Genomic DNA, 15,342 nt, shown 5'->3' on the forward strand with positions numbered 1-15,342 from the left:
ATAATGTAAAAACTTGCAAAGCATGCATGGAGCAGATGACCATATAAAGAAATCCATCCCAAGCTGATATCATCTTGTAGCAAAAGTAGAAAAAAACACTGGAAACAGAATATTCAGAGCCGTCTGAAGCCTGAGGTTACGGCTCACAGGGATTACTTTTCAGCATCTCATCCCAACTTGTCAAATACCAACGCCCAGTCAGTGACTGTACATGTCAAACTATGACGCTGTAGGTACCCTTCTGCATCTGTTTTGGACACTCAGGGACAGCGTGTCAATTTACACTCGTTACATGCATTGTGTCGTTTCAAAATAAACATTTCTGCTCATTGAATTAACTCAGAACGGGAGTAAAAAAAAACTGTTTTTATGTTTACTTTCTTGGGTTCAGGCAACAAAAGCACGTCCTTGGATTTAGAAAAAAAAACACCATGGTTTGGCAGACCATAAGTACGTTTGTTATCAACTTAATGTAACGTCACGTGACATACGCCAAGTCACATACATAACTACCGTAGTATGCTACACATACTAGCACACCACAATGTTATTAAAATAACTCGACTGACTTTTGTGTCACACAGGAAACAAACAGCGCTCTACCGAGTGAAAGTTTGGACTTTGTTTCCCACCTGCCTGATGCAGACTTTCTCACTCCTTATATTATGGCAGTTGCTCAGAGCGTCAAAAAATGGCCCTTATTATTTCAAATGAAAAGAACATCCAACATTGTCACATTATATATATGACAGAGAACAAGGAAAGGTAAATAGATCCCTTTTAATGAACTCACTAGAACGCCCAGGAGTAGCCATAGCTGTGAGGCTTGAAGTCCTCTGGTCCATTTGAAGCAGTGGTCTGAAACACCTGCATGAACATCATGTGACCCACCATCCCAAGCAGACCTGTGAACACAGCAGTAAACATACCAAACTGGTTGAATGAAGTAAACTCGTAATACTGGTCATTATATGTCGGCACCAGTCTGACTCTAAAAACAGCCGTACCTCCCAGGACGGTGAAGACAGCAGCGAAAGCGTTGAGCAGCTGGCCCCAGCGCTGCGTGGAGGGGCACCAGGCCCTGATACACAACTGCACAGACAGCAGTGTGCAGCTGATTACCAGCAGACCGACATACATGATCTCCATTGACAGTGACAGCCACATCATCGCTGTGGAGGAAGGAGGAGAAGAAGCTGAGCACAAAGACATGAAGGTTTGGATTTTAAACTGTCAGCCGAGCTGCAGGAGAACATGATGACTGCCTTTACCTTTTTCAGATCCTGGAGTCAAAGTATAAAAGCCTCGACACTTCTCCTCTGGGAAACAAAAGATAACATGTAAATGTAGAAAGAAACTCAAAACAGTTTTAATCAGTTAGCTTTATGCCAACAAGCAAAGTGGGTGTTTGCACTGAGCGAGTGGCAGAGTCACAAGTAAGTCTCAACAGTCCCCCTCCCACTGTGGCCCTGGTTAATCAGTCCCACCTTCCCCAACTATGACGCCCCTGACTGGTTTAAACAAAGTGGATCATCTGGGGAACTCATGTCGACTTTCTGGGAATAAGTTGATTCAGGAAATGGAGGGAAATTCAATGATTTGTGGCACACTTTTTAAACAGCATACTTTTTAATCTTTGGGCCTAGGAGAAGGTATCAAGCAGCTTTAACTCAAAAGGGTTCAAGTCCAAGTGAAGTCACGAGTCAAGTTGCATGTCTTTTTTGATTTTGTCGAGTCTAAAGTAATCAAATATGTGACTCGAGTCTGACTCAAGTCCAAGTCATGCGACTGAACTCCACACCTCTGGATGGTGGTCTGTTAAGAAACCACCACAGCGGTGATATTTCACCATGTAGTCTCCCTTGTTTCCAAAAGGAACTGAGTCCAAAATCCTCCAGCCTGTGCATATAATACTATATTGTGCAGTTAAATTAACACTGCAGTCTAATTACTGTGTGATTAACCAGACTGAGGTAAAAGTGTCGACATGGCCTGAAGTAACCTGATGAGAGATTATGGGATTTATTTGGTATAAATCTGGAAGGATGGGGAAAATCTAGCGTCACAAAGTAACACTCAGTGTGTCTTGTCTGTCATTTGTGGTTTAATTTAAACATTTTGTTTTCACCTCTGAGTGTAGTTTTTTTTTTTTTTTCACCACCACTGTTGGTGATGCTATTAAGAGAGAAAGTAAAAATAGAAGCAACCTGTTTCTGCAGTCAGTTAAGCTTCTTTGTGGCTTGTTTACCAGTGTGCTTACATGACAGCTGCAATAATCAGTGTACCGTATTTGGCTCTGAACTACGACAACACACAAGAAAACAGATGTAAAGGGACTAAACTTGACAACATATGTGAAGCATGCAAAGCAAAAAAAAATGAGAAAACACAACCAGTGTCAAGTGTTGGTCCTCATGTGCTTGTGCTGTGCCAAATTACACTGGGTTGTTTTTTCTGTTTTTGCACTTTGCAGAGTTTTTTTTTTTGCAAATGTGTGTGTCGCCAAAATGGTCAGATTGAGGTAACAGTGATGCATAGTGTTTAAATGGTTTGAAGTAAACTGATGGGAGATTGTTAATGATGGTTTTCATCTGCAAAATAGTTTTTTTTTTCTCCATTGCTAGCGATGCAATTAAAAGAAAATCAAAACAACCTGTTTGTGCGGTCGGTTAAGCTTCTTTGTGACTTGTTTTTCAATGTGTTCACATGACAGCTGCAATGATCAGTGTACCGTATTTGGCTCTAATTTACAATGGCCCATGAGCTCAGCATAGTGTGACTTAAAAACAGATGCAAACAGGCAAAGCGGAGAGACAAAAGGAAGAGAAAACATTATCTTTATTTGCTGGTGTTTTGTCTGTTTGTATTATATCTGGTTGTGTTTTAATGTTTTGCAGCATGATGGACTAAACCATTTTTGTGCCTTTAGGGGGTGAGAGATGCTTTTTTTTCAAAGTCAGTCTTTCAACCTATTTATTCAGCCAAATTTAATTTAGTTAGGGACTGAACCAAACAGGGCAGGTGTGAAAGCACCCTAAGTTTTCAAAGGACTGCTTTTATTTATTTGAGAGGACTTTCATTTCCTAATGCTACAATTGTTTCCCAGCTCCATTTATTTCCATCTGTTTAAATAACCATTAAAATATTGGTAGAGTGTGTCAAAATTCCATGAAACATATGGCCGATACATTCAGCATGTTACAGCTTACACGGATGAATATTGATGGAAATACAAAGTAAAATACTTATCTGTGTTTTTTCAAATGGAGGAAATTAACACAGAGCTAAAACCCCAGGTCCTACACTTCAGTTTGATGTATAATTTGCAGGGTTTAAAGAAATCCAGCTGCCACACCAGGCTTTTGTGTACTACTCAGGCACATGACACCTCCTCCTCCTAATGGAAGAGTGATAGTCGGATCGGTCAGCGCTGAGCTCGCTGCCTGCTGTGCGCTGACTCCGTGGGGGCGATTACAGAGTAAAGTGATCACTTTTCAATAATGTGTAGTAAATTAACCACGAGTTAGTGAAATCAAAGTCATACGTTGCAATCAGAGTGGCCATGATAAGACTCATTTTAAAGAAACAGTCAGTGATGGCTTTTTTCCCTTGAATAACAACGAGCAACTTGGGATAGAATATCTGGAAAATATCTGTTTCCATCGCTTGTGCTTTCCCGAATAATGCATTCAAACACAGCTTTTTCCCCCACAGCAATAAGGTCTTTAAACAAATTCCTATACACAGGATGAATCTTTTTTTATGGTTATAATTACTACACTAAATGTGCAATATTAACAGATGTACTGTGTAGTTTTTAACTTATTAAACATATTTATTGTTTATTATTTATTATTGTGTGGGTGGTTGAATGTATGGAGGATGTGGTTTTTAAGTGTCAGCGTCTTACAGGAATAGCACTCCTAATTTTGTTGTGTTTTTTAACAATGCAATAACAATAAAGGCATTTGAATTCTGATTTCAGATTTGGGTACATCCATAACAACAACGTCACACAAATTAGTTCAACAATATTTGAAACTCTCCATAACAACATACCGTCGTTACTACATTAAGTGGGACATTTAAGGGGAATTTATACTTGTGCGGCAGACTCTACGCCGTTGTGAGTATTTATACTTGTGCGGTGGTGTGTCTGTGTCACCCTGCAGTTACACCTCCAAAACACTGGTAGGTGTCAGGATGTCTGTTAAGTGCTGTAAAGTTTAGTTGATTCAAAACACACATTAAACACACATTAAACATGGCTTAATAGAGACAATTACAAACACAAGTACACAAATCAGCTTCACTATAACTCGCAGCATTCACAGACAAACACTTGTCTTACAACATGCTAATGCTATTAGCACAAGCCTATGGTATTATACATTGAATAAATTAGCCTAGCAGCTAGCGTACATTTCCTCTACTAAATGAAGCCATGAACAATGCAACATTTAACAAAGGTAATGTTACAAAATTCGGCTCCATTACAACTCACAAGGTTCACTGACAAAACAACTCTTATACTAAACACGTTTTCCAAACAAATACAACATGCTAATGTTATTAGCACAAGCCTATGGCATTTTACATTGTATAAACTAGGGCCCGACCGATTTATCGGCCGGCCGATTTAATCGGCCGATTATAGCCATTAGAAAATAATCGGCAATCGACCAAAAGTTGGCGTATTGATGCGGATGTTAACACTTGTATTTTCATCACTAATAAAATGCAGGGAATATGGTGTTTTACTTAGAAATGATGTCCTTGTGTTAGTTTTTGCACTATAACCTACCTCTGTTAAACTGGCAATAATAAGAAGAACTCTGGTACTGCGAACATACATGTGAAAGTCTTAATTTATATAGATTTTGCATGATTATTTTATTTCCCAGAGGTTTACTGCCTTTTTGCACATCATATTTTTGATTTATTTTGTGTTCAAATTGTTCATATGCTGCTTGTTCCACACAATTTATGATAATAAAAGCATTTGAAAATAGTAAAATGTTCCTCCTTCAATTTATATCTTTGTAACGAGTGTTTGAACTATATGTAAGCCATCAAAAGCAGGTATTTTGGGGTTTTTTAAATTGAAAAACGTAAAAATTCAGTTATCATATTTTTTAATTCCATAATATCGGAATCAGCATCGGCCCCAAAAAATCCATATCGGTCGGGCCCTAGTATAAACTAGCCTAGTAGCTAGCGGACTTCTCTCTTCTTGTATGAAGCCAGGGACAACAGCAACATTTAACAAAGGTAACAAAATTTAGCTCCATTACAACTCACAAGGTTCACAGACAAAACAACTGTCTTATACTTAACACCCTTTCCAAACAAATATAACATGCTAACATTATTAGCACAAGTCTATGGCACTTTACATTTTCCATCTGAAGCCAGGATAAATCACACACAAGACTTAAATGCTGTTTTTCTGGAAGCTTTATTGTCTTCGCAATTTATTGTTTCTTATCTGTGAAATTAAAGTAAAGTATAAATTCCGCCTTATAGCTCCTGTAGCAGGGGCAGATTAAGAGGACTGGTGTTTGCGTTCACCACTGCCAACTATTACCAAACTATTAATTACACACTGCAGACTGATTTATATAATTGACAACATGCATCAGCTGAAACTTTTGGCTGAGCTTCAGTATCATTCAAACTCAATCCTTAAAATCAGTTGCAGATCAGCCACAAATGAGACGGTTAAAAACCCAGCCGATGTTTGTGAATCTTATTAACCTTTCTCTCTCTGGGTTTCTAATCCATAATTGAGTCATGCTGTTGAAGTCTAAATCTCTGCGAGCAGAACACACACTGATGATAATCCTCTTTGGGCTGAGCACGTACCCAAACACACACTTGCTCAGACACACACATATACAAATACAAATTAACACACCCGAGGCCTCAATTCGTAGCATCACCTTGGATCGCCTCTCCTCCTGTGACCTACTTCATTGTCTGTCACACTAGTGCCACACTTAGCTCGCTTCACTTCCTGTATCTGTGCCAGTCCTTATCTCACCTTGGGAATATCCTCTACTACGCACAGCCTGATGGGCACATATGGCCAGGGGCAGGCTGATGAAATCCCTTACGATGATACTGATTGTTTACCATAAACTCAGTTAGAACTGAGGTCCGTCTGTGCTTCGGTATAAATTTCTTTGTACAAATCATGTGTTCTCTCTTTTATTAATTTCCTCTACCTGATAATCCTTCTCAGGGTCACATCTGGACGTTATTTATGTTTGAAAGAACCTGAGCAACTTCGGCTTTTGACCTTCCTTTGTGATCAGTTAGGTGTTTTATTTCAGCTGGCTGGACAGGGGATTTATTTCACATTAACACCTTTTTCGACCCATTTTCTCTTTTTAGGTACGACTAAACATGGGACAATTTCATGTCACAATGATCCTGACCTAAATAATTGCTATTCATGACGTTATCCTGACAATCATCATCATAAGCCTAAAACTCTTAAAATGGCATTATAAATCCTGGAATCAATTTAGCTCGGATTTTGTTAAGAGACAAATATTTATACTGCATAACAGATATGACACACATCTTTTTTTCAACTTTGTCTCCTAAAATTTACATTTGTACGTTAGTGAACTGCTTTTTTTTAATTACATGATCATGAGAGACAACTTTTCTTTCAGGTAAGGAAACACTACATTCATCAACTGTACCACAGAGGCTTCACAAGGATGGGGTCGGGGAGTACAAAGTACAGGACTTTGACACATGAACCTCGGGTTCTTGTCCAGACTCCTGCATTAAGTTTAGGCAACAGAAGCACTTTGGTTAAGGTCAGGTTAAGATCGTGATTTCGGTGAAGCGTTGAACAGAAAATCCTGCACACTGCTCCTGCTCAGCTTCACAATATATTAGTAACCCTAACTTTTCAGTCCTCCTAAACCTTTGTCAAGAGTGTTCAACACCATTATTTCCAACACTGAGCTTAAACAGAAACTGCCCCACCCATCTCACAGGTTAAGTGTTCATAAAAAAGGTTTCAGTATCAACGTTTTTGCAACTTCTCAGATAAGTTAACAGAGTGGTGCAGGAATGAGTCCTAAAACACAGAAATGAGTTAGCATTTTAGCACTCGAGGTTCCTTCGTCTGGAAGACAGTGGGTTTTTTATAATGGATTTTTGGTTAGATGCCTGAAATAAGGTCTGTGTTTAACACAAGCTTAAGAGACTTTCATGTTTTAGTTCTACGACATAAAATACGTCAGTAAATACCCCCACTTGTAAATCAACTTTTAGCTATTTCAGTTTACCATTACTTTAAGCTAACTATTTCAGCTTTTATTCATTACTTTTAGCTATTCCAAATATCCTGTACTTTAGCAAAATAGATCAATTGTTTATCTATCACTTTAAGCAAATTACCCCAGTTATTTATCCATTACTTTTAGCTTTTTCAATTATCTATCACTTTTAATTGTTTAATTTGTTTATCCATTACTTTACATTACAGTAAATACCCTACTTGTAAATATTATTGCTTTTATGTGTCTTAAAAAAGGCGGTTGCTAACAAGTGGCTAAATCAGATGACCCACCAAACACAGCTTTACAGCCTCGTTGTGGTGACGACATTTAAGTCAAATGACTGTGGTGTGTTTTGTTTACAGCCTAACATTAGCTTTTTACTTCTGGCGACTGCATTCAGGCTTCAAAACTCATAAAACTGGTGTCCATTTGTGAGGATTATCTTGCTGAACAAAACATATGAGTATAATAAACTTTTGTTTGCCACAGAGCTTATTTTCTGCAATTATCTTAAATCCAATGGAAAAATCCCACAGGCTTTTTGACGAGGAAACCTGGGTGATTCAAACTCCCACACTGGCCCACAAATAAACTTTCCTACAGCACTCGATTAGCAACATTTCCTCATTATGTTAAGAGAAAAGATAATTTGCTTGGCATTATGTTTCCCTAAAAATACTCAGCTGTTTCAGTTAGTTGTATATAAACTTAATTTCTAGGAGATAGGGATGATTTTTTTAATGAAAGTCATTTTTACTGAGAAACAATCTTTTCACCTATTTGAAATCATCGTATCTACTGATATGAAATATGCCGATGCTTATTAAAGATCTTTTGCATTTTTTTTAGGTTGTTGCGTACGCAGTCGGCCCGAGGATATCAGGTCGGCCGAGTCAGTAATCTCTTTCAAGTCCTCTCTTAAAACATAATTTTATCGGAGATTTTACTGAGTTTTAAGTTCATTTAAACTTTTGTTTCCTGTTTCTACAAACTAGTGTTTTTATCAGTACATTTTAAAAATTGTTGTTTTCATGTCTTGTCCATTTTAATTATTAACATGTAAAGCACTTTGTAATCTGTTTTGAAAAGCACTTTATAAATAAGGATTATTATCATTGTAGAGAGCAGAGTCTCTTTTATTTTTTGTAACAGCTGTGTCTTTGGGTGCTGCTGCACATATTATTCTCGATTATTCCGAGCGGAAATTCACCACGACCAACTTATTATGTGTGTTTTGTTTTTTTCACAATCAAACACCATTGCATCCTAAAACACATGGGTATAGATTTCAGGGGGGATGTGGGGGTCACATCCCCGTCAATATTTAGAACAAGTGCATTTGTATTCCCCAATAAAAATATGGAAGTAGCAGAGGACTTTGACAAAATAAACTACATTTTTACCATAAACTGACATAGAAAATGCACAAATTGTTGCAGAAAATGAAATGTTTCAAGCTCAGTATTTTCTGGTGTCCCTCCACATGTTGAAATGAAACCTAAACATTTCAAATCGGTCTCATATTTTGTGTTTCCTCTCTTACCCCATGCGTCTGTGTAGATGTTCTCCTGGCACATGACGAACAGGCCAGTATGAAAGCTGGGGAAGACAAAGCGGTCATCCCCCGTCTCCCAGGAGAACTGGATGTTGGAGTTGGAGAGGCCGGGGACGGGGATGCAGTTGCTCTGCTTGGTGGCTGAACACAGTGGCTTTGGCACCTTCTGTTTACCCACGCACCAGTAGGAGGACATGAGGGCCATGCCGCCCATGAAGAGAGACACAACTGTCTGGAGGAAGGACAAACGTGGGGAGCGCATCTGCTGCAGGAACGCCATCATGAAGGAGTTAAATGAGGACCTGGGCTGGTGGAGGAAGAGTGGAGAGACAGAAGTGCATATTGAGAAATGTATGTTATAATAATATCCAAAACATATTCAAAAAGTATCATGTCAGCACTAAATGTTATACGTCTGACAGCGGAGTAGAAGTTTTTCATTGTTAATCTACTTGACTTCAGGTACACCTCCACTCCTGCACGTCACTAAAAATATCACCAGCATGTTATTAGTTTCCAAGGAGAAGCAACTCTGGCCAATTGCCTGAGATGATTAGCGAGGTGTTTGAAAGAGAAGGTGCGGGGGAGCCAGCGGTTTTACATGACTAATCACATTTAAAGAATAAAAAGACCGTGACAGAAAATCAGCACACTACTGGTAATTGGTAGGAAGACAGACAGCTGAATCAGAGGAAAATAGGTGAAAATTGCTGTCACCATGGAACCTCTCCTGGAGACAGATGCTCAAACCAATACCTCTGAGCACTTGACGTCAAGCAGTGAATTAAATTTGAACGAAGGAGGAAAAAAAAAAAAGAAAGCACTCACCTCCTACAGCCTCTCTTACTTCGTATTTTGTCTTCATCGAGTTAAGCAGAGAAGGTGAAAGAAACATGTGGCCCTGCTCCTCTGCCCGTCTGCGCTCCCTTTCACTCTTCATCAGATAGTGAGAGTGATGGAGGATTTTGGCCGTCACACTGACCTCTGCAAGCAGAGTGACTGTCAGTCTTTATGATCCGACCTCAGCGGGCAAACACAACTGTGAGCATAGCGCACATACACTCACACACACTCCTCTTCTTTAATCCATCCATATAAATCCAAACCAGACAACTCTGTTCCATCTGTTTTCATTATGATTCCTAGACTCATTTTGATCTATTTCATTCATCTCTCCTCCTCTTATCTGCCCCCCCTCTCCCAACACCATCCAGCCTGTAAAAGCATGCAGCGCTCACTGTGTTGATGTGAAAATCAACATGACCTTGAAATGGTGAATAAATATGTCAGATACACACGATTACTTGGGCAATATTGCTTTGCAACACCATATGTGTATACCAATTTTCAGTGACAACTATCTGACTCTGAGAGGTGGTGATTTCACATGAGGGGGCTCTGAGGGGAGGCTAGTCAACCGCAATAACTTCACTGCAATGGTTTTGTGTTGCTGCCAGAGGATAATGTGTCACTTTTAAATATCCTAAAAAGGGATGCTGCTTAACACTGTTAATTATATTAAACTGTATAATCTTAAAATATTTTTTCCACACATTAAAGATTTTTAGGTCGGTTTGAGTTTTGACCACTTAACATTACTATTTAAACTGTTGTTCAACAATCTAAGTTATTTCATCATTTATCCATTAGCCTACTTTTAGCTAACGTTCAACCTTTTACACTATAATTCTGCTGTTTTGTATTTTAAAAAGTGTTTATCGATTACTTTTAGATATGTCAACCATTTATACTTAAAGCTATTTCAATACTTTATCCATATTTTTTATTTAAAGCAATCCACTTAGCCATTACTTTTGGCCATAAATTCAACAATAGCTAACGTTAGCTTTCCATTATTGTTGACAGCTTACAATTTTTACCATTTATCTTTATACTTTAAGCTATTTCATTTTTTTCCATTATTTTTTAGCAATCTATAAATGGTTTTACAGGGCTTGACGCTAACTTTTTTCCCAAGGAGCATATGTGCGCCTACGTTGAAAAAGTAAGGAGCGCACAAAGAACTTTAGGGGCACAATGTAAATTGATCAAATAATGTGTTTTCCGGAATAAACGTGATGCAAATAGACATTTACAAGCAAAATTATTTAATGAATTTGTATACAAAATGTACAGAAAGGTAAAATCATCAAGTTTTGAAAAATTATTGCAATTTGTCTTTAATGTTATTATCTTATATATATTATCTTTGCAATATGATTATCATATATAATGTTATTACTATCCTAAAACATTCTCCAGGTCCTCTGAAACTCTGCAGGATTATTTCCACCCTGCCCAGCAGCGGTACCGTGGCGACGGTGCGTAACTGCGGGGAGAACGGAGCAGGCCTCCCCAGAGGTCCGCCGCTTTTTCCGGTCCGTCTCCTCCACACTTTGACTTATTTCCACGCTGCCAACAGTGGGACTTAACGGTCGGGCTCCACCGGCTGCAAACGTAAGTGTCACGTCAGCGTAGCGTCACGGTGTATTCACTGGGGCTCCACTGACTGCGTATGGAAGTGACACGTAAAGAAGCCAGCTGGGTTGTTTACCGCCGAGCCGAGAGGCTGCATGTAGGCTGAAAGAAATGTTAAAGCATTTTCCACCTAAGTTATTACATATATTTGTGTTATCTACAACTTTACTGTACTGTTTGTCATCTACACGCTTTCAAATGTCCACCACGGACATTTACACAATGTCACGGATAAACATGGGTAAATGCATGAAAAAAAATCACCACATATCACCTCTGATAATGGTTGATTCATTTAAAAACACATTGTGCTCGTTTAGCACACTATTTCATGTAATTTTTATCTGCTGGAGGGTCGCGTAGGGGAGCGTAGCGTGACAAAAATAGAAGAGCTGCGTAAAATAGAGAGTTGTCGCGCCGCTCCCGTTGCTGGTGGAGCCGCTGTAATTGATTAACAGGGGGGCGAGCTGCTATGGGACTCGCGCTGCAGACGTGTCGTGCCGCTGACGTGCCCGGTGGAGCCCAGCCGTTATATTCATTGTGCCAACAGTGGCTTGGAAAACCGCCCATAACGCCAGGGCCTGCCCTGCCTGCGAAGCGCAAGGCAAAGAAATTCTCCAGCGAGCCAGAGCACTTCCGTTCACGCTGGCTGACGAGCGGTTCTGCTCCCAGCTGTTGTCTCCGTCACATCTGGGGCTGTTTTTCCGTCATGGGTAACTACCCAGCTTGACACATTCACTCGCGGCTTGTGCAGAAAATAGACCAGACGTCGAAATGATCGTTGCAGGGCCGGCGGTGGAGAGGCACCGCCAATGTGGATGATACGATCGGTTAACATTGGCGCCAAAAGGAAACTGGCTTCACTTCTCAGCGCTTCGAGGCTATTTGTGGTGCTTCCGCGAGCGGTGTGGCTCTTAAAGCCCTTTTCACACAGAGCGCGCAAAGTGCAGACCTCCGCCGACGAACCCATTCATTGTGTATGTGCTACCACAGCGCAAGAGCGCACCGCTCTGCCGCCGAGCTGAGCGGCGTGCGAGAGGGCGCATACCGCGGCGTCTGCGCCCCGCCAGCCTGCGCTCGAATTGAACATTTTTTAATTTCACCGAAACGCGCTGTGACGACACCTCGGCGCGTCCAGTAGCAGAGAAGAATCTGAAGTAGACCCGGAAGCAGTCACCATGGAGCTGTAGCTCCTGAACGAGCCTGTACTCCCCCAAATCCTGTCTTGCATGCCTTGCTCTCCGCTTGCTCTGCGCCCTACCCTGCGGTGGGTGCCGCGAAAATCGCGCTCTGTGTGAAAGAGGCTTAACCGTGTCACACAGGGAAGAGGGAAGAGGGAAGGCGGCTGGAGTTCCTCCAACATTTGCGGTTAGATTATCATATTTTTTTATTGACAAAAATATAGGCTGCTTCGGCTGATTTTTTTTACGCGCACATGTGCCCCTAAATATTCTTTAGTTCACACACACCTATTTTTAGTCGCAAATGCGAGTGAAACGCTCGCACTGTCGAGCCCTGTTTTACTTTCAGATATTCCATTTAGTCATTCCTTTTAGCTATATTATACAAAAATAGCTAATGTTAGCTATCCATTATTTTCTACCATTAAGTTTTATGCTTTTTGCTATTTCAACTGTTTTTCCATTGTTTAACTATTTCAACTGTTTACTGTGGGGAATTTTAGCATTTTCCCAATGGTTTTAGCTACTGCACTACTTACTCTTCATAAGCTACTTCAATTGTTTATCCATTACTTTAAGGTAACTAGTATATGTCAACTGTTCAACCATTACGTTTAGCAAAAGAGTTCAATTATTTGTAATTTTTAGCAATCTATAAATGGTTTTACTTTTTAGGTATTCCACCATTTAGCCATTACTTTTGGCTATATAATTCAACAATAGCTACCATTAGCTCACTATTTTTACAGTTAACTTTATACTGTAAGCTATTTCAACTGTTTTCCCATCATTTAGGTAACTAATTCAATTGTTTACTTGTGGGAATTTCACCACTTTCCCCAAAAATTAGGGTAATGTACCATTTAACCATTGGGCTACTTTTCACAAGCTATTTCAATTGTTAATACATTACCTTTGGCAAGCTATTCTAATTGTCCATTACTTTTAGTAAGATATCTTATCCAACACTTTGAGCTAACCATTTCAACTGTTATTCATTACTTACATTAGCAAGCTATGTCAATTGTTTTGCCATCACTGTAAGCTATTCAACTGTTTATCCATTACCTGTAGTAAAATAATTAAATTATTCATCATTTTTAGTAATATATAAATTGTATTACTTTTAGGAATTCCACCATTTAGCTAGTGCACCATTTATCCATTAGGCTACTTTTCACAAGCTATTTCAATTGTTGACCCATTACTTTTAGCAAGCTATGTCAATTGTTGAGCTATCACTGTAAGCTAACTGTTTCAGCTGTTTATCCATTACCTTTAGCAGGATAGTTAAATTATTCATCGTTTTTAGCAATCTATAAATGGTTTTACTTTCAGGTATAGAGTGCCGAAGTCACGCCCCTTCCGGTAGAGCTCATGGGACCTTAGATCGGAAAAAATATGAATGGCAGTGAATGAGGAGAGAAATATTATCTTTTGGTCCCGTTTGAGTTGTGACATGAAATCTAAATATGTTGTTAATGAATTTAAAACATACATTTTAAGGTCAAGAAAGTCATACTTTGTGGTAAGACTGTTGAGATATAAGCTTTTTAATTAGAAAGACTCAAAAGTACACAGGAGAAGGTCGCGTATGTGATGTCATAGCTTTCGCTCGCTTCCTGCAGCTTGGCCTCCCCGCTGAAATTCCACTGTTTTATGATTAATCGAGTTATGATTGAAGATGTCTGTGTGTTTTGTGCCAGGTTGCAGTCACTCCAAGCTGCAGGAAGCGAGCGAAAGCTATGATGTCACATACGCGACCGTCTCCTGTGTAGTTTTTCTAATTATGTTTTTTTTCTAAAGCTTAAATCTCAACAGTTTTACCACAAAGTATGACTTTCTTGACCTTAAAATGTATGTTTTAAATTCATTAACGACATATTTGGATTTCATGTCACAACTCAAACAGGACCAAAAGATAATATTTCTCTCCTCATTCACTGCCGTTCATATTTTTTCCGATCTAAGGTCCCGTGAGCTTCACCGGAAGGGGCGTGACTTTGGCACTCTATTCCACCATTTAGCCATTACTTTTGGCTATATGATTCAACAATAGCTAACGTTAGCTAGCATGCTTTTAGCTAATTTCAACAATTTTTCCATCATTAAGGTAACCATTTCAAGTGTTTAGTTTTGGGAATTTTTCCATTTTTCAACAGTTTTAGCTCCCGCACCATTTATCCATTAGGCTACTTTTCACAAGCTATTTCAATTATTTACTTTTAGCAAGCTATTTTATCCATCACTTTAAGCTAACCATTTCAACTGTTATCCATTACCTTTAGCAAAAGAGTTCAGTTATTTATCATTTTTAGTAATCTACAAATTGTTTTACTTTCAGGTATTCCACCATTTAGCCATTACTTTTGGCTATGTAATTCAACAACAGCTAACGTTAGCTATCCATTATTTTTGATAGCTTATTTTTACCATTTAATTTTATACTTTTAGCTATTTCAACCCTTTTTTAAAAGTATTTTTAGTAAACTATTTCAATCCATTACCTTTAGCCAAATAGTTCAATTATTAATCTTTTTTCTGTAAATGGTTTTACTTTCAGGTATTCTGCCATTTAGAAATTACTCTTGGCTATTTAAATCAACAATAGCTATCCTTTTTTTTGCTAACTTACCATTTAATTTTTATATTTTTAGCTATTTCAACTGTCTGGCTTTGGAAATGTCACCACTGATCGAATAGATTTAGCTATTGTACCATCCATCCATTAGGCTACTTTTCACAAGCTATTTCAATTGTTGACCCATTACTTTAAGATAACTACCATATTTCAATTGTTTATCCATTACCTTTAGCAAGAGAA

General features: G+C 38.9%; 3 protein-coding genes across 3 annotated transcripts in view; 1 reads left to right on the top strand and 2 right to left on the bottom strand.

Annotated features, from left to right (window-relative positions):
* Positions 1-15,342, bottom strand: part of srebf2 (sterol regulatory element binding transcription factor 2) — a 597,702-nt gene that overhangs the window by 185,183 nt on the left and 397,177 nt on the right. The gene's annotated exons all lie outside the window — the stretch shown is intronic.
* Positions 1-15,342, top strand: part of zgc:65811 (uncharacterized protein LOC393524 homolog) — a 635,041-nt gene that overhangs the window by 83,505 nt on the left and 536,194 nt on the right. The gene's annotated exons all lie outside the window — the stretch shown is intronic.
* Positions 1-15,342, bottom strand: part of LOC125879939 (germ cell-specific gene 1-like protein) — a 55,919-nt gene that overhangs the window by 6,871 nt on the left and 33,706 nt on the right. Inside the window, exons 3-7 of the mRNA XM_049562113.1 lie at positions 9,688-9,880; positions 8,848-9,166; positions 1,272-1,319; positions 1,008-1,172; positions 794-905 (exon numbers count right to left, since the gene is read on the bottom strand). Of these exons, the coding sequence (XP_049418070.1) occupies positions 794-905; positions 1,008-1,172; positions 1,272-1,319; positions 8,848-9,142 (620 nt within the window). The 5' untranslated portion in view covers positions 9,143-9,166; positions 9,688-9,880. The remainder of the gene's footprint in view (positions 1-793; positions 906-1,007; positions 1,173-1,271; positions 1,320-8,847; positions 9,167-9,687; positions 9,881-15,342) is intronic.

The sequence above is a fragment of the Epinephelus fuscoguttatus genome, linkage group LG19 (genome assembly GCF_011397635.1).
Source record: "Epinephelus fuscoguttatus linkage group LG19, E.fuscoguttatus.final_Chr_v1".
NCBI classification, from domain to species: domain Eukaryota; kingdom Metazoa; phylum Chordata; class Actinopteri; order Perciformes; family Serranidae; genus Epinephelus; species Epinephelus fuscoguttatus.